Source organism: Gopherus evgoodei, chromosome 8 (genome assembly GCF_007399415.2).
Source record: "Gopherus evgoodei ecotype Sinaloan lineage chromosome 8, rGopEvg1_v1.p, whole genome shotgun sequence".
Classification (NCBI taxonomy): Eukaryota; Metazoa; Chordata; order Testudines; family Testudinidae; genus Gopherus; species Gopherus evgoodei.
The window spans coordinates 74,474,128-74,496,194 of NC_044329.1; the positions used below are offsets into that span (position 1 = coordinate 74,474,128).

At 37.8% G+C, this 22,067-nt stretch overlaps 1 protein-coding gene across 3 annotated transcripts in view; it reads left to right on the forward strand.

The window, feature by feature from the left end:
• The window catches only part of CDC14A (cell division cycle 14A), a 117,934-nt gene that overhangs the window by 78,461 nt on the left and 17,406 nt on the right, over window positions 1-22,067 (forward strand). For 2 of the 3 annotated variants that reach the window (XM_030571798.1, XM_030571797.1), the window contains exons 11-15: window positions 7,016-7,175; window positions 13,047-13,162; window positions 15,809-15,856; window positions 17,522-17,650; window positions 18,328-18,658. In XM_030571798.1, the coding sequence (XP_030427658.1) occupies window positions 7,016-7,175; window positions 13,047-13,162; window positions 15,809-15,856; window positions 17,522-17,650; window positions 18,328-18,658 (784 nt within the window). The remainder of the gene's footprint in view (window positions 1-7,015; window positions 7,176-13,046; window positions 13,163-15,808; window positions 15,857-17,521; window positions 17,651-18,327; window positions 18,659-22,067) is intronic. The other variant, XM_030571799.1, reaches the window with a different exon arrangement.

Genomic DNA, 22,067 nt, shown 5'->3' on the forward strand with positions numbered 1-22,067 from the left:
ACATGACTCTGTGTTCAGCCGCACTCCAGTGTGGCAAATTGCAAATTTTCCTGTAAAACCCAGGGAAGTTTTAAAATGGAATTATAAAAATGAGTAACACAACAAATACAGTTAATATTTTTTAATCTTCCTCTACATTTTTTCAGGTTTTTGTGCTGTAGGTTTTTGTATTGGTAACACAAAACTTAATTGTAGAAGTTGTTAGAACAGAGCTCAAGGTGTTACTACCTGGATACAGTTAAGGCTTTTGACACCTGGGAAAATGTAGAAGGTGGTTTGGGATTGTGCTTTTGTTAAAATGTGAAACAGTGAAATAGGTAACAGTTTTGATATTTTAAATATCCTTAGTGTGCAGAGTGAACAACACACAAAGATAAATGGAGCAACTCATGCTTGTCTTAAGAGTTACGACTTCGGGCCGTTACAATTCTGCATTGATTTGCACATTGTTCTTATCTGGAAAGTTTATCTTCCTAAACGTGAGCACTAGAACAAACACGAACGAACACACACACACACTCTCTCTCTATCTAACTAAGGGTTTATATATTTGTGTTTCTATATAAAAACAAATCCTGAAGGAGGCCCTCTTATAAATGATGTTAACGTTCATGAACAACATGATCTCTGTTTCTGTTCTACTTGTTGGAGCAATGGCAATATTCCTCTTTGGCCAAAAGAGTGTGTTTACGCTACAGCTCCATCTCCTGTATTGACTGGTTTTGTTTTTAAAATTCCCATCATGTTCTTCTGAGTTAACTTGGTTGATATCAGCAGCTGTATAATCTCAGATCATTCTTTTAAGTATACTGGATATTGACTTTCCTCGCTCTGTGTAGGAACACTTTTTCAACTACCTAATCCTGCTGTATTTACTGATTATCTGACCTCCCAGCGGGAGCTTTTCTCTGAGGCAATGCATGCAGATTATCCAATCTTTTTTTGATTTATTGCTGCAGTTGTCACACTTTTTTTCACCTTAACAGGAGCTATATTATCTTATACTTCTAATGGGAAAAGAAGGCTACTAGAGAAGATCTGAGAAATAGATTATTGTTCCTGTTAAAAACTAAATTGGAGCTAAAAAGATTTATTCATAGAGAGATGTATGTGTTACGCTCCCACATTTATGGTTATTTGGAGCCAAAAGAGAGAGATCACCTCAGGAAATTAGTTCACACATGCTGGCAAACACGCGAATATTTACTATGTGTGGTAATAAAGCATGTATTCAGTGCATCTGTCAGGAGGGTACAAATTCCTCATGCTAAACCAGTCAACCAAGCTTTCATTCTTTTCTGCCACAGTCCTATAAAATCATATTGTTTGGAATTATTTTAAATTGTATTGATATAGACCTATCTTGACCACTGACTTTATTGCTATGCTATATTCATCTTTTAAGCTTATACAAAGGAATATATGGTTATGAGAAATGAAAGGTTTCCAGTTCACTTTTGCATATGCTTTTGTGATGGCCACTCATCTTTGGGTTTTAGGTAATGGTTTTCATGTTTAAAATAAAAATCTGTTTAATTTCTTTGAGGAAAATGGAGTAGGTAGGAGGAAATGCATTGCTTCTGTTTGCCACTGCTTTTCAGAGCAGCAAAGAGTCAACAAAATCAACTTGATAGTATTTTTGTGAAAACTGTTTACCATACTCTGTGCCACAGTGTATTATATTGGTGAGAGGAGTGATCTTTCGAATGATCTATACCACTGCTTTTATTAGGATATGTAAGTTTGCTTTCAAAATTTAGAGTTAGTGGACAGCACTAAAAATAGTGTGTTCCAACCTCTGCTTTATATGTAACGTACTTTGAATGAAGAGAGTAAAGAATATCACTGTAACAGGGCACATGCTTGCATCTCAATAAGCTTGTTACAGTGCTTGGGCCCTGTAAGCAGAGACCTGGGGCTGGAAAGGTACTGGAAGGTGGCACTGTACACCTGTCAGGCAGAAGGCTTGAGACAGGGGACACCTACAGGGAGCAGGAGCTGGCTGGGGAAGGCTGTGAAGAAGGGCTGTAAAGACTTTGAAGCCCTAGAGACAAGGGCTAAGACAAGACCCTGGTGGGTGGTGAGACTAGTTGCTTTTTTTTGTTGTTTTGCATTTTATTTATAAAGATCTGGGAAGAGAACAGAGGCAGAACTGTTTGAAGCATGATTTTCTTCCCTAGCTAGCAGAACAGTCCTTCCACTTACAGCCACACTTTATAATAGATTTCCAGATCTTGTAAAGAACAAGTAAATTTCTGCTGCACAGCTTCTGTCTTCATTCATCACTAATGGGTAATCTCTCTGACCTGTACAGTTTTTAGACGCAATTCAGTGTTGTTGCTGGAGGTTCCAGCAACTAAGCTCCACCATTCAACTCTGGGAGCAGAAGAAATTGGCAGTTGAGTTTTTTTTCATAACTTTAACTTTTATTCATTTTCATGCAGTAGCCACTTCATTTCAGCTTCTAGCTCCTCCCACTCGCTTCTCCTGAGCTGAAGGATCACTGGAGCATTGATGCTCTACTCCTCTGGTTCCTTCAGTGCAGCAGCACCTCTTAGCAAGCTCCCTCTGCCCCCACCACAGTAGCAAAGAAACCCTGCACTCATTGAGCTAAGTCTAAGAGATGCTATATTTATAAGGTATTTTTTCAGGAGCCTCACAGGATGAGCCATGCCCTGCTTCTACAAGACACTGACCCTCACTCTGCCAGGGTATATGCTTTGAATCAGATTGGCATGCCCTCTCCTCTCTCCCTCTTCAACCCCCAAACCACAACTCTGCTGTGGGAAGGCTCATTGAGCATGAGGTTTTCCAAGGAGAGGAGAACACTCCCAGCCTGCTCAGGAATAAATCTTGCAAATCCCAGAGGCTTCAGATCCAAAAATAGAAAAGCAAGCGTAGTCCTTGTAAGGCATCATTTCATTTTGTTAATGAGCAAGTGGAATAAATATCAGGGTTTATACCCATTCTTCTTTGCCTTTACACCCAGATGTAGAGTTTGCTGGGACTTTTCTGTTCTCTGTAAAATTCCTTCACTGTGCTTGGTATTCGTCCCATCTTCACTGCAGCATCTGTAGGCATGCAGAAAAAGCCTGTTGCTCCTGTGAAGCCCTACCTGAGGCTGCAACATAATAGGTATTGTGCCTTTCTAGCTTTTAGCCCATGAACCCTGACTCTCCCAGGGTCTCAGATTTCAGACAGCAGTGGAATAAAAATTGTGCCAGTTTCTTGTTTACTGCCTGCAGACCCTCACTTTGACAGGGGAAAGGGAATCAATCTGAAGAGTAGCAAGAGGTGTCTCGCAGTCCCTCCCCATCTTCATAAGCTGGCTCCACATTAGATTAGAAGAAGCACTTTAGGTAATCTGTATCTACAGCAGAGGCATGTTCCATATGCAGCTACACCATCATGGGATTACAGGGACGTAAGAGATAAATCCCTTCCCATGTTCAAACCGGCTCCTGTTTTTCTGAGTAAAGCCTTGATTGGTACTAGGTTTCTTCTGAAGTACTCATGTCTGCTGGCCACCCTGGGGAAGCAAACAGGTGTCCTTTCAGGCTCCTTGGTCTTTCTAACAGATTATTCCCACAATCAAGGCATTTGTCAGTATTAATTATAATAAAATATCTATTTCCCCCTTCAATCATAATTCGGTACAGGGTTTTCCACATGTACCATCTTTGAAGACATTGTAATATCCAAATGGGGACTTTAAGTTTAACATTTGGTTTTAGCCAAAATGTTATTACAAAAAATTAGAAATTGCATAAGTTTTAGGAGTCTAACATTGGCAGAGCAGTAGCCCCACCATTTAAAAGATGTCACACCCTCAGAAAGAGGACTTACATCCAAAAATCCCATAAACCATAAGAGTGAGGAAGACTGCATAGAAATTTCAAAGCCTAAATTGTAGCCCTTCAGGCCAAAAATATTCCCTATACTTAGTAAGGAACATCTGTTTGGTGGCAAGCAAATGGTTTGTTGTCTAGGAGTAGGATCTTTGCTTTCAGTGTGAAAGTTTTCAGGTTCACATTCTAATCAGATCCTTGTAGCAGCATGCAGACTATCCTTTTTTTGCACTTTTTCTGAGTTTTGAAGTCATGTATGGCAAGCGCAGTGGCTCCAAAACCAGTAGTTACAAAGAATAATTTTACCACCATTGTAAAGATTTGCAAAAATCTAAAACTTATCTCTAACAGGTAGGATTGCTAGCACTATGCATTGATATCATTCCCTGAAAAGGACTTCACAGAATGTTCCTCCAAAAAGTCCTTTTGAGAGCATGGAACCACTTGTATGCAATACAAAAATTAGCACCATTCAAGGTATATATCTGAATGTCCCCTTTTAGGCAGGTAAATGCAGACAGTATGCCGAAAGCCAACCCAGTTTTGACTCTGTTTGCATGCTCATTGTGGAAACAAGCCACACCAAATGGGGAGCGTATGTGAAAGTTTAAATGATCCTGGGGTCATGACCCATCACTTCGAAAAAGGGAAGCATCCAGCTCTCTCTCCAGCTCTGACCCTCTGCTATACAAATTTCCAAAATCTCAGTCTACCGCATAATTTTACTTCATTTTGACAGCTCTATCAATTGCATGCTGAGCAAAAAATATAAGAATACCCATACAAGGTTGACCACGATGGTACACTGAGTCCAGTGTTCTGTCTGACAGTAGCCAGAGCTGCTTCAGAAGAAGGTGCATCAAACCCTATAATGGGTTTTGTGGAATAACTTTCCCGCAGAGGAAGTTTTGTCTACCCTTCTGTGGGTTAGAGATTAGCTTGCACCCTGAAACCTGAATCCCTTCCGAAATCAGTGAATAACCAGAGGTCAAACCTTTTCTGAGGTAATGGAAATAATGCCGAAGGCAGAGAAGAATCTGCTATTTTTAAACATAGAGAGATGAAGTCTCCTTCTTCTGGACCACCACTTGCCTAATAAGCAGTTGTTTGGACTTGCTAGGCAGCCAAAGAACCTCCATTGCATGTGCAACGAAAGACCAGACCTCTTAAAGCAAGGATCTCCTTTGTCCAGACCTGGACCACTCACCATTAGCAGCCTGGGTATTGAAGGAAAAGTGTAGTTCAGCAGTTCTCCATTAACCTTATTGATACATTTTGAACTCAAGACAGAACTCAACTAGGAAAAAGCATTGGTCTTGTCAAATTCAGTTTCTGGTATGAGGACAAACAATTTCTTTGGGGCAGGGATGGTCTCTGTTATATTTTTACAGTGCCCAGAGCAACTGGAACCAGCCTGTAGATGTTTGTTACACAGATTTAACAGTCACACAGTTTACCACATCAGACACGCTAGAGTTTCCCCATGATAGTTGGTCTCACCAGAAAAAAGTAGGTAACAGCCCAACCAGCATTCTTTATGCAGGTATATTGCAGTCTCCAACTGATGTTGAGATTAAACAATAACAGATTAGACAAGCCTGTAGGTGGCCTTTCTAGTTGCCATCATAAGAATCCATACTCCTTTTGTCATGGAAAAAAGATTAATCTTATCGTTCCAGAAACCTTTCTGCCCAAGGTAGAATCCTCTTACCACAGTTCCTGGGAAATAGCTCTCATATGAATTTGTTCCAGTTCTCAGCACTTCTTTGGCACAAATAGGCATTCCTAGAGCTTTAAAGATATATCTCAAGCATTTTTATGGGAAGAAAGTGTCTGATCCTTACCTGAGGAAGAAAGTCAAAGGTTTCCATTCCTCTGCAGGAGGCATCCTTTGATAGGAAGTTGCTACTGTGTTCCCAAATAGTTCCTTAAATTACAGAGCTTTCGCTTTATATTGGGAGTTTAATTTTTGCTTATTCTACTATAAACAGTCTTGCTTATCTACCCCATACCTGCCCTCAACACTTCTGTGAATCATTCATTGTTCACTACTTCCCATTTGTTATGAATGAGGGGAGAACCTATACAGCAGTATGAGAAATTTCTTACCTGATCATTTTCTTTCATAAGAGCTTCCATCTTCATTCGACCACCTTGGAAGTCTGCTAAATGACTAAAACACAATTTGTAACAAAGTGAATATTTTTTCTAAAAATTATATTAACAGGCAATTACATTTTAAGTTGTTGTCTTAATGCTAATATTCAGATCCTGGAGTGTTTCTGTAGCTTTGGGGAAACTCTTCTGGAAGCCTGAGTTGAACCATGGAGCTTAGTCTTTGTGTCTTGTTAGACTGCCTTCAAATTCCACAGGAGAGAGGCGTTACCCATTTGTTGTGAATAAGGAGAGACATTCCGAACAGAATTGTGTTACTGAAAATTCTCTCATCTCTCTACTGTCCATTATTACTACTAATATGAAACATAGTAGTGTGTATAGGCTGCAAACTGTGCTAGGCGTTTGTGCATACGCACAACAAAAACAGTTTTTGTCCTAAAGAACTTCCAGTTTAATCTGTCTCCAGTTTGTAAGCTCACCCATCCCATAAATGGGTGTCACAGTGAATAAATGCTACTATTTTTTTCTCCCATGCATCTAAAAATTATCTACCCCTTCCTGCAGCTTGGTTCTCTTTACCTTAGTACTGTACTTCCCCCAATCTCCTGCATAACTCAGCTATGGTTTTGCTACTTATGATTAATCCACATCTCCCAAACTTGCCAATAATATCACACACAACACCCCGTTGTCATGTATTGTGTGTGTGGCTTTAACATATCGTTCCAAAATGACTGAATTCTGCAGTATGTTGTTTTTTTCTGATTCAGGTAAGCTTCTTTTAAACAAAATCCTAAAGTATTTTGGAGCAAGGGACACTGGAAAATATATATTTGATGCAAAAAACCATACAGGGATTCATATCTGTTCTGACTTTTTTTTTTTATTTACCATCGAAGAAGAGATGATCCATTTATTATACGATGTATTTATGAGGCTATATAAAAGGAAAAATATTCTCAGTTGATGGTTTGGCATGTTTCTCTCACTGGTTGTCTGCATGTAAATTTGTGGTTGATACTGATTGGTTTTGGTTTAATATTAAACAGGAAGCAAGCAGCATTGTGGATCCAAGGAGACTTCTGCCGATCCAAACAGAAACAACGATCAGCTGATGATGGAACTGTGAAAAAAATTATTTCTGGCTTGGATGATCTTTCAATCAGTGGGAGTTTTAGTAAAGTACAAAACTTGGATCAGTGTGTGGAGGTAAGCATTCACTGGAAGAATCATACACCAACAGAGAGAGCCATAACTTTTAATAATGAACTATACCCAATTTTAGTGTGTTTTCCCATAATATAGTGCCTGTTTTAAAAATCACATATGAATGCAAGAAGAAAATAAATCCTTTTAAACATATACATATTAAATGAAGACAGTAAAAATAAAAAGAATGAAGAATGTCCTCAGTGTGTACTAATAATAATGAAAAAGAAGAGCAGAAAACAGCCAAAATGATAAAACAGCCATCAGTGATTGGAAAAAGTAGAATTTAAAATGAATGTAGATTCTGAGAAAAAAATGTTTGGGCAACATGAACATTTATGATGCACAATACAAAAGTAAAACTTAAAGCTTATTTGTTATCTGTTTCAAAAAGTAAATTCAAGGTTAGCATCTTGATAGGACAGGATGAGACTAGCTATATTGGTAAATATGTTGGCTGAAAGAATATGGTAGCTACCTAATAGTTAGTATTTTGAGGAAAGAAAAAGAGCTAAACAAAATAACCAAACCCTGGCCGCTACCCACTGAAATGGGAAATGACATGCCTTGTGTGACTCTTTGGCAACTCCATTGATTCAGTCATCCTGGTTTTCCAGCCAGTTCTGTTGAAACCTAGAATTTGTTCTGGTTTCAATATACCAGTAATTCTAGATTTATCCTATGTCCTAGGTTGTCCCTATAGAGCTTTTTGCTACATTGTCTCCCCCAATCACTTGGGTAGCTGCAGTTCTCATCTCCACTGGCTGATTTTTAAGTACTTAGCAAGAAGTGTAAGTGAATCGCCTTTGTGATGAGAATCACAAAAAGTACACAGAGTTATGGAGACTTTTCTCTTTGGTCAGCTATCCTTAGGGTAGAAAAATAGGCATTAAACGTCTGTCTTCTTGATGTCATCAGTTATTAGCTCTCCTTCGAGCTAAGCAGAGGACTTACATTTTCCCTCATATTTCTCTTGCTCTTAATATATATATATATATATAGAACCTCTTTTCCTTGCCTTTTATGTCCCTTACTAGGTTTAAATCATTTTGTCCCTACGTGCTTGTGCTATTCATTTGTACTCCTCTGCAATTTATCCGTTTCCACTTTTTGTAGGATTCCTTTTTGATTTTTCAGGTCATTACATTGCTCCCGATCTTGCTATTCTTCCTGTTTTTCCTTTGTATCAGGATAGTTTGCTGCTGCACCTTTAACATTGTCTCTTTCAGAAACTGTCAGCTCTCCTGATGTCCTTTTTGTCTTTTGAGAATGGGTCACTCTGAGTATACAACAATGATATATTCTGTATTCTGTTCTGGCAACTATTTGTGTCCAATTGTAATTCAGTTTGTTGCTTAGGATCTGTGAAGATTCTAAACGTCTAAGTTTTCTCGGAGAGTGCACTTCTTGCTTTCTGCTGCAGCTTTTAGGGTCTACTGGGTTGATGTTGTAGTCTGCTAACTGACAACTATCATGTTGTTGTCAGACCATTCTTAATTGAGGGCTTTTTTTGCTGGAGGAATTCATTCCTTCTTCTAGTTCCCTAGAGCCAGTGTTTGCTGTCCTTTTGGGAGTAGTTTCAGGACTTACTTGTTCACACAGGCCTTTGATCAACCATCTTGGCAAGTTCATAATTTAAACTCTCTAACTATTTGTGTATTGGAGTTTTGTTACAGAGTTCATATGCTAATTGATCACATAATTAAAATGAAAAAATTGGTAAAATACTGTCCCCATTGCAATTTTTCATCTTTGCTAACTTCCAGCACTTTGTTTGTTTCTGATGGTTGTGACTTCATCCAGTTAAAGAATACAGATCTAGAAATGGGAAGAGCTTATGATTGTCTCAGATTTTGTTTGCATATGTTGTAGACATTCACTTTTAACAGATATGTTTACAATTTTTTTCAGAAAAAAAATCTTTGCCAGTTTCTTTACTAGCTCATCTTAATTGATGCAGATATGGACGCAATGAGACACACACGCCAGAGTATGGTTACATGCAGAGGTCACAGCTTTATTAAACTATTAACCAATGAGGAAGCACTTCTTGAAATATCCAGCTGGGCTGTTCCAGAGTCAAATTTAACTAGGCACTAGTGACCCTGGGTTTTACAAACCTGAAGATGGAGATTATGGCAAAGCCCCCTTTATACCTTCAGGCCTGCCCAGGGACCCTGGCATGAAACCAGAGCCTCAACCCATTTCCCTCATCCATGCTGGAGGTAGGAAAGCTGAGAGATGGGAAGCCCCACGCTGCGTGAGACATGGAAGCAGGCATACTGCCTCGCAGTGTGATGTTTGGGGCCTGTACCCAAGTAGCCCATTGGGTTACTGGGACCTGGCATTGGGTCTTTTTCTTAACCCAGTCACAGTACTGGAATCCACCAGAATTCTAACAAGTATAATGTAAACCAGACTCTGGGATGTTGGATGGAAGGTGAAATTTTTGCTATGTGGGAAACATCTCTTCCAGACCTCAAATAAAATTTGGTGATCAGCATAGCCCTCAGCATCATAAGAGGTATACCATGTCATGTAAGGTGGGAAGGGTGGCGTTGAAACAAAGCAAAAATGACTACCAGCCAGCAAATGGGCAGAAACAAATCCCTCCATTTTTTTCTCCCTAGTCCTGGCAGGTAGTAACCAATCAATGACCCCAGTAATCTATGGCAGCTGGAGCATGCGGGACAGGCGTAGAGCCCACACTTGGTTAGAAATCAGGTAGATTGGATCTTAGACACCAAAGCATTAACCCAATCACCTGCGTTTTCCACAGAATAGTTAAAGTTCTTCAGTATTTCCTTGCTGTAAATATTTCTTTATTGAAATAATTATAGAAGGAGTATTGATTCCTGCTTTGCTCAGCCAGATTTGTTTTACAGTTTTCCATTTTCAACCTTTTTTTCCCCAGAGATTTTTAATTTTGATGTAATAATAAAATAAAATTCTAAATCAAATTATGTAGGTAGTGTTTTGGGTGGAAGGAATTTTAACTTCTGTATTAAATTAGAAAAACAAATCTATTTGGATATTTTTCAGTTGTAAGAGTTATTTTTAAACAATAAAGAGAATTTATTTTGGGGATGCTGTTCTTTCTGTAATGTAAATTGGTTTAAGTTTCTGTAAAAACTTGGTTATGATAGTACATAATTAAGTTGCTTTTTTACTGTATTTTAAGGAGTTAAATTACTGAAGTATAAGATCAGGTAATTTAGATTCCCCATCCTTTCCCCACTCCTTCTCCCCATCATAAATATTTATAAGAATTCTTGCAGTGTTAGATTAAAATTGCTTCAAAAGCCATGCATTTTTCTGGCTGAGGGCCATTAAAAATGGAAACTGTGTCTAAGTAGCGATTCAGCATAATACAGTCAGTCCAATTTAAATGGAAGATCCCATGGTAGGTCTGGTATTCTTCATGAGCCATATTCCAAGATTGTATCAGAGAACAGTTAGAAGAGGCATTAATCTGTGGTGAAGCTGGACATATGCTGTTTGTATGACTGCTGTTACCAAGTTCTTTTGAAAATCATAATTATTGATGGTTTCTGCCACAACTTTAGAATAGAGCAAACTCTCTGGGAACTTGGAACCATCCACACTTTTTCGTCTCTTGTTTAGTTTAATGTCACCTCATTATTATAGTGTGAAATTTCCATATTTTTGCCTATTAAAATTGTAGCTTAAGGCACTTGAGTCTTTACTTACCTTGCTTTTCCTATTATGCTATTTACCAAAAGCTTTTTTGTATCCTATTTTTTATTTTGTGGGAAATACATAACCCAAGCTATACAGAGGAGCTTGAGTCTGAAATGCCCTAACTTGTACTACTTTTTTTTATTAAATTCAAAGTTCAGTGGAAGATAATCTTTTAAATTCCTCAGTATGGATGTGATCCTGCTCCCGTTGAAGTCAATGGCAAAACTCCTTTGATTCATTGGGGCACAATCAAATCCTACATCTGCTATGAATTTACTATTGTACACAGCTATTGAGTGCTTTCTTAACACTTTTTTATTGGTAAATGATCCAATACTAAAATATTTTTAAAATGTGCTCTATTTTGTAGTACAGCACATTTTGGTATTCACTTGAATATTCCTTTTGTCTTAATAACCTGGAGCAGACTTTTGAGAAACACTTGTCTTAGTTTAATTTTTTTGAGGCAATGAATGTTTTAAAGTACTTGGAGTTCAAAATGCTTTTTTAATCCTGCTGATAAACAGTGGGAAACATTCCTAAATTAGAATATTATTCTCTTTTTATTCTTGTGTTTTTCCTTATACTGTTTTTAATAGCAGAGCTGAACCCTTTCAAAACTGAATTGCTCTAAAGATCTTGTAAGTTTCTTTTTTTCCTCACTTCTCACACTCCATTACTAGAGGAATTAATCTTTTCAGTCACTTGCCTCATAATCCACAGCACAAGAATTTATTCATTTCTTTTACTTGGTGTTAATCTGAAGGCTCTACTCTTGATCTTAAGTCAAAGTGCATAGTAAGAATAAGGAGAAGCTTTTGTTATCCTGATAGTAGAGGTCTGAATTAGGTTTCCTGGGTTTCGACTCAGTACATAGTTAAGGCTACATCCTATAAATACATCCATGTGGATGTGTGCTTACATAGTGCCCCATTGAAATTAGTAGCAGTGTACCTATATTCACTGACTCGAATCATAGGACTGGAAGGGACCTTGAGAGGTCGTCTAGGCCAGTCCCCTGCACTAATGGCAGGACTAAGTATTATCTAGACCATCTTTGACAGGTGTTTGTCCAACCTGGTCTTAAAAATACCCAATGATGGAGATTCCACAATCTCCCTAGGCAATTTATTCCAGTGCTTAATCATTCTGACAGGAAGTTTTTCCTAATGTCCAGTTAAACCACCCTTGCTGCAATTTAAGCCCACTGCTTCTTGTCCTATCCTAAGGAGAACAATTTTTCTCCCTCCTCCTTGTAACAATCTTTTATGTACTTGAAAACTGTTATCATGTCCCCTCTCAGTCTTTTCTTCTCTAGACTAAACAAACTCAGTTTTTTAAATCTTCCCTTATAGGTCATGTTTTCTAGACATTTTAACCATTTTTATTGCTCTTCTCTGGACTTTCTCCAATTTATCCACATCTTTCCTGAAATGTGGCACCCAGAACTGGACACAATACTCCAGTTGAGGCCTAATCAGCATGGAGTAGAGAGGAAGAATTGCTTTTTGTCTGTCTTACAACACTCCTGCTAATACATCCCAGAATGATGTTTGCTTTTTTTGTAACGATGTTATACTGTTGACTCATATTTAGCTCGTGATCCACTATGACCCCCCCGATCCCTTTCTGCAGTATTCCTTCCTAGGCAGTCATTTCCCATTTCCACTTGATTGTTCCTTACTAAGTGGAGTACTTTGCATTTGTCCTTATTGAGTTTCATCCTATGTACTTCAAACATTTTCTCAAATTTGTCCAGACAATTTTGAATTTTAATCCTATCCTCCAAACCACTTGCAACCCCTCCCAGCTTGGTATAATCTACAAACTTGATAAATGTACTATCCATGCCATTATCTAAATCATTTATGAAGATATTGAACAGAACTTGATCCAGAACTGATACCTGCGGCACCCCACTCAATAGGCCCTTGCAGTTTGACTCAGAGCCAATGGTAACTACTCTCTGGGAATGATTTTCCAAACAGTTATGCACTCACCTAATAGTAGCTCTGTCTAGGTTGTATTTCCCTAGTTTGTTTATAATTGCACTATCTGACCCTTAAATTGTAGTCTTTGCAAAGCAGAAGTAATCTTTCAGGCACTGAAATTAAATTATTGTACTAAAGATTTTGTATTTTTATTAGTGTGCATCTTCCTTTGTTTTAGAATGACTTTGAAGACAATGCAGAGTTGGAATCTAAGAATGGCATGACACAGGGAGATAAACTTCGTGCCTTAAAAAGTCAGAGACAGCCGCGATCTGCTACAACTGGTGCTCTTAGGTAATCCTCTCCTAACTTTTTATATTATTAAATTCAGTGTGTACTAATTCTTTATGGAAAGCATATGCTCGTCTGTTTCTTTGTTTTATAATTCTGACACTTAAAAGTTATGATATGTAGACCTTTTCATTTTTAGATCACTTTACAAACTTTAATACTGCCAATTTTTTAGTGAGTTAGGTTGGCACTCAAATGTGGAATCTGGAACTGAGAGGCTAAATGACTCTCCTAAGACTACAGAAGTGGTTAGTTTTAGAGCTGGTATTAAGAGTCTCTAGGTGCTATGGTATTACACTAAACAACAAACAATAAATAATAATTAGTACTCAAGTTTCTAGCCCCTACTCCTGTGCTTAGTCCGCCATACTACCACACCACTTTCTACCCACTATAAATGTTAAATTTATACAGGTTTGTTATTGGCTTTAAAGTTCACTGCTTTCTATCACAAATAGTTTGCACAATCTTGAGCTTTCTTCTTCAAAGATTCTTCAGACTTAGGTGTTTGTCAAGTTTGTTCATGCTGCCCTTCAAGATTGGTTAACGTTAGCGACTGATATTGTTGCCATTTATCTGGACTGCATTTGTGGTAGCCAGATACTGCTTTGTGGTGTAAAAACTTTCATAACTGTAACAACTTACTGATGCAGTTTAACATGTGCATACTGCAGTGGTTCCCAAACTTGTTCCTCTGCTTCTGCAGGGAAAGCCCCTGGTGGGCCGGGGCGGACCAGGCCGGTTTGCTTACCTGCCGTGTCTGCAGGTTCGGCCTATCGTGGCTCCCAGTGGTCATGGTTCGCTGCTCCAGGCCTGGAGCTCCCATTGGCCTGGAGCAGTGAACAGCAGCCAGTGGGAGCCGCGATTGGACGAACCTGCGGATGCCGCAGGTACACAAACCAGCCCGGCCCGCCAGAGGCTTTCCCTGCAGAAGCAGCAGAACAAGTTTGGGAACCATGGCATACAGCATTGTAATTAAGCCAAGTAAAAGGCCAGTGCCCACATTTCAAGAAAGAGGAACTCATTTTAGCTAAAGGGGAGTAATCTAATGGAAGTTCTCTGCAGACACAAAGTAGAAAATGGATTTCAGTTCCCCGTCTCCTGTTATGAACTGGGAGGTAGTAACCTTTCAACCGTGGAAAGATGATTTGTGTTTCTCTGCCACAACTCCCCAGGGGTTGCTGTTAGCATCATGTGCCATGTATTGTCCCTCAGCAAGTGAGTAGGGTTGCTTCCTGATATGAGGACAGTTAAAGCAGATAAAAATGGTGGGAGTCCTAAAGGCTATATGAGATGCAGAACTGGAGAAACTTTAAAGAGGGTAGTATTTTCAAACAAGGATATTTAATTTAAAATAAAACTTGCATTCCAAAAGAGAGAATTATTCTCTCTGCTACTGCAGCAGTAAAGAGATTTTTTTATTACATGTGATCCTTAATTAGTTATGCTAGAAGAATTCTAAGACAGAACTGAATATAATATTGTTCTGTTCCTTTCCATGTCTGTATTTCATTTCTTTGCTGCTGTTTACTAAAATAACCTTGTACCATCAGGCACCAACTAAAAATTTGAAAAATGCAACTCAAAATCTAAAGTATCAATTGTTGTCATATTATAAACGTCCACTTATTCACCATATAAAAGTTTACATTGCTGTGAAAATAATTTAACAGTATATTTGGTTCCAATTTTAAATTATTTATCTGTATTTCTCATATTGAGTTTGGAGTTCCATCTTGTAAAACAATAACTAAATGAAAGTTTTTAAGGACAGCAGTTAAATGAAATGCCATTTCAAATGTAATCTTAATTACAAACAGTTCAAGTCAAAATGCTTTGCTATTGCTTAGTAACTGCACATAAAAATAATGTTTAATATTTGGGTCCTTTTTTCATGCTTTTGATTTTCTTTTATATTTTCCCCCTTCTGCTGAAAAATTTCTTATTTTTAGATATAATTGTAAAACATTATCTAAGCAGAAAATTTGATGCTAAAGTCTGTATTTAAATATATTGTGCAGTTTCGAATAAAAGGCTTTTAAAACTGAAGACATCATGAATAGTACTCCCCACATTCAGAAGTAAATGCAAACTTCATTTTTCACGTAACTTTTTTCCACAGTAAGCTTACCAAAGACTTCCAGTCTTCTAACCTATTTTCAAGCTACCCTTAAAGAAGAAGGAATAGAGGTTTTACTTCTATCCTTTAGTTCATATACTATGAGGAAGAGGACGACCATATAAATATCTACGTAGTTGTCTTTTTATAACAGAATTTTCTTATGCATTTATGAAGCAGGTACTGTATGACAGGAGATGGCAGCTGAGTGTAGGTTTGATGGTTGTAGTTGAAAAATAATGTTTCAGGAGTGCAGTTTAAAAAATATATATATTTTTATGATGCATCTCACAATTTATATGAAGCATTTTCTACTTTATGTATGCGGCACACAAATAATAACATTGCCCAAGTCAGAGTCTTTGTTCTTATATTTATTAAAAGATTGAAACTATGCCTATTGCCTATTGGTCCTGCCATGAGGGCAGGGGACTGGACTCGATGACCTCTCGAGGTCCCTTCCAGTCCTAGAGTCTATGAGTCTATGCTTTCATTATTTTTTGTGTGACAGGCTGCTTTAATTACTTTAGGCTGGAAGATATGAAATTGCACACCAGATCAATATCACAATCTTTCAGGTATTTATTTACTTAGTTAAACTTGTGATAAAATTTTTAGTGCATTTAAATTTCATTTTTAAAAAATGTCTGCTCTTCTACTCTTTAACGTTTTAGTACTTTGTCTTATCAGTTTCATTAATAGCAATTTGTCAGACTTCTGATGATATTAAAATCTATTTTAAGCACCCATTCAAGGGACAGACAACAATTGGTTAATTAGCACAGCTAGTCTTCTAGTAACGGTGGAATAAAACTTTTTTAGTCTTATAACTGGGCCTTTCCTGAATAAAGTCTGCCTGTTGTGTAAAATGTGTAGTAACTTTATGAAACTGATAAATGTACTTTAGAGACTAGAAGGACACTACTTCACTTGTGACATGGATCAGAGTTAAACATTTCTGCAAACCTTGTGCCTCATTAAAGATAATACAATTTAGCATGAAAAGTGGTGTTAATATTAAGAACCATCTTAGAAATGGTACTACATATAAAAAGATACATTTGAATCATCATCTCCAGCAGTTGGTTATTTCCATTGTGCCTGTCACCTGGTATCTAAGATAGTACTATTTATCTACCTTCTAGGGGAAAGTATTTAGTAATCAAAAGAATATATTGGCTACAATTATCTCCAATGTGATTTTAAGAGACATGGTTTTTCAGGGGTCTGATCTCCATTTCCCTTATTTACTTTCATTTTCCTCAAACTCCTTGGCAGGCACTTAGAGGAGCTCCCACCCAAGACCATTACCACCATGCTATTTCAGCTGGAACCTTTTAAGAACACAAAGCACTCTCTTTCCCCAAGAGCTGAACATTGATATGCCAGCTATGGGAGTGAGAGGATATAACATTGCCACTAGACTTTGCATCTGAAGAAGTGGGTATTCACCCACGAAAGCTCATGCTCCAAAACGTCTGTTAGTCTATAAGTTGCCACAGGATTCTTTGCTGCTTTTACAGATCCAGACTAACACGGCTACCCCTCTGATACTAGATTTTAGGACTTAGCCAAAAATATTTCTGAGAAACCTACCGCACCATATTTCTGTTAAGTCATACATTACTTAGTTATTAAAAGCCCAATCCTAGAAAAGAATAGGGGCTGAGTACTTTTTGACATAATTTAGAAGCGAGGATGCACAGCATCTCACATGACCAACCCCTAAAACACAAGAATGAAGAGCAGAATTTAAAGCTCATATTTGTTCCTATCAGCTGCAGATGTTCAATCTAAAATTGGCAATTGCAACTTCAATATTTTAGCATGCTCTCGGAGCCTTTAAACAAGTAAGTGACTTGATACATTGAGGAAAAACTCAATGGCTATGACTAACAAACTGATGTGATCTTTTAATATGTAAAATTATCTTCATTCTGGTTCTTTAAACATACCCAGGGTTTATTAGCAAAAATGCATAAATAGGAGCAAATCAGAGTAAAGATTTAAAAAAAAAAAAATTGGGATTTTTCAAAACTGATGTGAATGAGAACTGCTGAGTGCTTAGCACTTTTGAAAAATCTGGCCACCTACTTAAGTGCCTAAATATGGATTTAGAAGCCTAACTTTTGACACCCACTTCTTAAAATCTTGGCTCAGATGTTTAAAACAATTTATTATTTCTAATATTCACATTTGAGTAATATAATCTTGCTCCCCATTAAAGCTTTGTACTTTTTCAGATTGAATAGTTCAAGTACTACACAAGGGTTCATGTCTCCTCTGAAGTCCTCCAAGGTGGCAGCAGCTGTTTCACCATTTGCAAATAGAATAAGCAGAAGCCCTACGTCCTTAGGATCTAATTTAAAAAGGTACATTTTCTTGTCCTTATGTGGCTTTTGGGGTAGTTTAAGGGAGGCTTATGTCACTTTCTTTAAAGTCACATGACAAATTGTGAAATCGGCCATTTTTCTTGCTTTATACATTTGTCACTTATGTCTGAGATTGAATATAAATTAGTGGGAAACACTCCCAAAATGTTAATATCTATAAAATTCTGTTCCTCTCAATAAAATACTAAGTGGGAGATCATATGCCCTTATTATGAATTTTTCATTTGTTGCCATTAGGTAATAGCTTAGAGATTTCTGCTATTCTGAATTACGTAGAATGTTAAATGAAACCCACGATGGTTCGTGGATTTTGCATAACCTCTGGCCATAATGAATATTCATTCGTTAAGATGAAATGAGATGTTCTGTTAGCCCAAGTGCTTTAGTAAACTAAAGGCATCCTATTTTTTACTCTCAGGATATTTATGAAATAGCTTTTTGGCTCCTTTATCTTGTCTTATATTACTACTTTTGATGTGTAATTTGTATAGAACTTGTTTTTTTCATTATTTCAGAGAGAAAACGAAGCTGTGTGCTATCAGTGTTTGTGTGTCAGAATATTCCTTATCATTTTCCCCTAATGTTTTAAATGTCTTGTGTGTGAAATCTTCACATATATATACATTGCATGTATTTTTCCCACGTTTTCCACTCAGCGTTTCCGTAAACTCCAGGCTAGGCAGTTCTCTAGGGAACCTGTATGCCGCTTCAGATGATACAGAGAGCAAAATGATGTCGTCATCCTCTAGGACAGGTTTTTCTGTAAACCATATCTCCAGTCATTTGAATGGCAGCTTGCAGCTGCCTACCAGAAATTCCCATGAGCTGAACAACAACCTGTACAACAGAAGCAGCAATAATGGCACCAACCTCAACAGTCATGCCATTTCTCATGGCACCGGGACAGATGACAACTGCAGCATCTACCAACCCTCCTTTATGGGGTTAACTGCTTCTCCGGCACGATACCTGAGTCGTTCAATTCCTGTAAGTTCACAGCCACAAAAGCCCTCTCAGGGACATGACAGAAGCTTATCTACCTTGCTTCTCCAGCCAAAACTGTCACAAAAAAACTCTTAACAATCTCAGAGCAACTTTCTAATCCCTTATCTTCGACAATTTTCTGAATGCATATAGCATCTTTGTCTGTTTCTAATGTTCTTTCAGCTGCTTCCTTTCTGCTTCTCCAGAATTTGGCTCAGAGAAAGGTGTTATGAAAGTAGACAATTTATAAAAATACCTTTCATGATTACAGCTTCTGATTTGGAGTTTTTTTTCCTTTAGATTTTCCATTTCAAACAATTCGTGTGATAACTTTAGTTTGAGAATTTCAGTATATGTAGAATAGGATCTTCCTGGATCATTAGATATCATAGGTGTCCTTATACAGTAATATTAGAGGAACGGCTGTGTGTGTGTGTGTGTGTGTGTGTGTGTGTGTGTGTGTGTGTATATATCTATACACATATATACCACACTAAATTGAAAATAAGTGTGTGGAAAATTCAATCAACTCAGTTCTTTAAATGGGCACTGTTGAAATCTCGTCCTTTTCGAACATTGAGTTGGATAGTTCAAAGTAGTATGCCAGCCCCCAGAAGCCACCTTTTTTTTTTTCATGGTTTTATCACCCTGTTTTCCTTTTGAGGAGAAGGGGGTGAGAGTGGGAAGAAAGATAAATGTGTTTTCTCCCTTGCTGCTGTGTAAAAAATCGATACAGAGGTACACTGATATAGTAATGAACTCACTATACATTGTGAAATGTACGGAGTAAAGAAACAGAAAAAAATAGAGAAATTATTTCTCATCTTTCAGTTATGTTTGGTGGTGTTGGCAAAAATAGGAGGCTTTAAAACAAAAGAGAGAGAAATCACAAGTGTGGGGGGTTTTTTAAAGTTGACAAGTGTTCCTTTAAGACCCTATGAAAATGTCCAGAATAAATCATTCCAGTATGAGAAGTCATATTAAATAGTAAAGAAGTACAATTTTAATATCTTACGCCTGTGCCTTAAACACATAAGTGCTTTCATGTATTTGTAGGGATCGCTTCCTGAATCATGGCATAGGTCTCCCTAAAACTTGATATTTGCGTCTTTTTGTATCAAAAATGTTTTCCAGTATTACTTCCATTTTAGCAATTTTGTAGTCATCCCTGCTGTGTCTTGACCATCATATTCTGAGGTTCTTTCTTCTTGGGGGAAAAAAATGCTATTCCTAAGTAGAATTCATTAAAAGGAAATTTAGAATAACTTCAAATGCTAAAGAATATCAATTTTCAATAAAATGTATAGTCGGGGCGGGGCGGGGGGGAGGAGGTGATTTGGTCTATATAACCTGTATAGTCTTATAGTTTTATTTTTGTTTGTCTGTTTAAAAATAGTAAAGTTTCATTTATTTGTTTTTTCTTGTAGTTGTAATAAAATAGCTTTCAAATTAATTTGAAAATAGCAGTAATGCCATTCCTCCCTGCCTCCTCAATCTTGTTTTCAAATTAAGTACAGTTTGCAAAATCACATATGGCAGCACTTTCTCAGGAGAGCAGGCATGGGACAGTTGTCTTAGAACAGACAGTGCCCCTATTCCATTCCAATGGGACTCTGACTAAAAGAGGCATTGGTTGGTTTTACATATCACTGTTTTTAAATAAATGTAATACCCCAGGAATAGTGCATGGCATCTCTTATACCATATAACACTTAGAAGCCCCGCTGGCATTATCACTGATGATAAATGTAAAGTTGATGAAGGACAACTACCAAGCTAAAGTGCTATACAAATGCCTATGTTCACTTTCAGGTGATGTAAATAAGTGGGCAGCATTATCTCCCGTAAATGTAAATACACTTGTTTGTCTTAGCAATTGGCTGAACAAGAAGAAGGACTGAGTGGATTTGTAGGCTCTAAAGTTTAACCTTGTTTTGTATTTGAGTGCAGTTATCAGGGGCAGCTCTAGACATTTTGTCACCCCAAGCACGGCGTCATGCCACGGTAGGCGCTCTGCCGCTCGCCAGTCCCGCACCTTCAGTGGACCTTCTGCAGGCATGCCTGCGGAGGGTCTGCTGGTCCCGCAGCTCCAGTGGACCTCTCGCAGGCGTGCCTGCAGAGGGTCCGCTGGTCCCGCGCCTTCGGTGGAGCCGTGGGACCAGCGGACCCTCCGCAGGCGTGCTGCCGAAGGCACCCTGCCTGCCACCTTCCCGGCAACCGGCAGAGCGCCCCCCGCAGCATGCCGCCCCAAGCACGCGCTAGGTGTGCTGGGGCCTAGAGCCGCCCCTGGCAGTTATGTAGCAAAAAAAAAAAAAAATCTTCATTTGTAAATTGCACTTCCACGATGAAGAGATTTCACTACAGTACTTGTATGAAGTGAATTGAAAAACACAATTTCTTTTGTCTTTTTTTTTTTCAGTGCAAATATTTGTTACCAAAAACAATAGTGAGCACTGTACATTTTGTATTCTATTTTGTAATTGAAATCAAAATATAGAACAACATCCAAAAATTTCAATTGGTATTCTATTATTGTTTAACAGTGCAATTAAAACTGGGATTAATCGCAATTAATTTTTTAATCGAGTTAATTTGTTTTGAGTTAATCGCCTGAGTTAACTGTGATTAATTGACAGCCCTATTAGGGACATTTTGAATTCCCTGGCATCCATTAATGTAATTCCTTACATAAATCCTCCTTAAAGAAAGCTATACCTAGATCTTGTTCTCAGATTACATATAAATGTAGGGTGTCTAATGACTAGCCACGATAATTGTCCAGAGTACAACTTTTAGGACAGGATAATCTAGTAATCCAGCACCACTTGCTTGGAATCATCGTTGCAGGCATGGACGTTTTTAAAACAATGGAATAAGCCATGCAGCAAAATAAGGATCTTGAACTTGATGGAGAGCCATGAATGTTCTTGGGGTTTTTTTTGGTTTTTTTTTAAGTCATCCTTGATGGATGTTCCCAGATATCTGTATGTTATAAAACTAAATTCACAGACAGAAAAGTGCAAGGAAGAGGATAGGCATGTAGGTAGAGAGAATCAGGGCTCATTCGAAAGAAGGCTTCCCTGACTGACTGACTTGACTGCATTTGAGCATTTCAGACAGGTACCTTGGAAGCAGATTAATTGTTCTGATGAATGAATATTTTTAATAATATTTTAAAGTGTTAGTTTCCTGTAAACTTCTCACCTTAAGTAGTCTTATCATTTGGATTATATGAATGTTTTTCTCTTTATAATCTTGATGGTTAGAAGTGCCCTTTAATACTTTTGTGACAGTTTTCCCTTTGTGCACCTGGCCTCAACAACACACCTTCATAATCTTAAAATTCATAATGCTATACATGAGTTTAACTCTGAAGGGCATTTGGAAGCTATAGATGATGCAGAATTGGGTG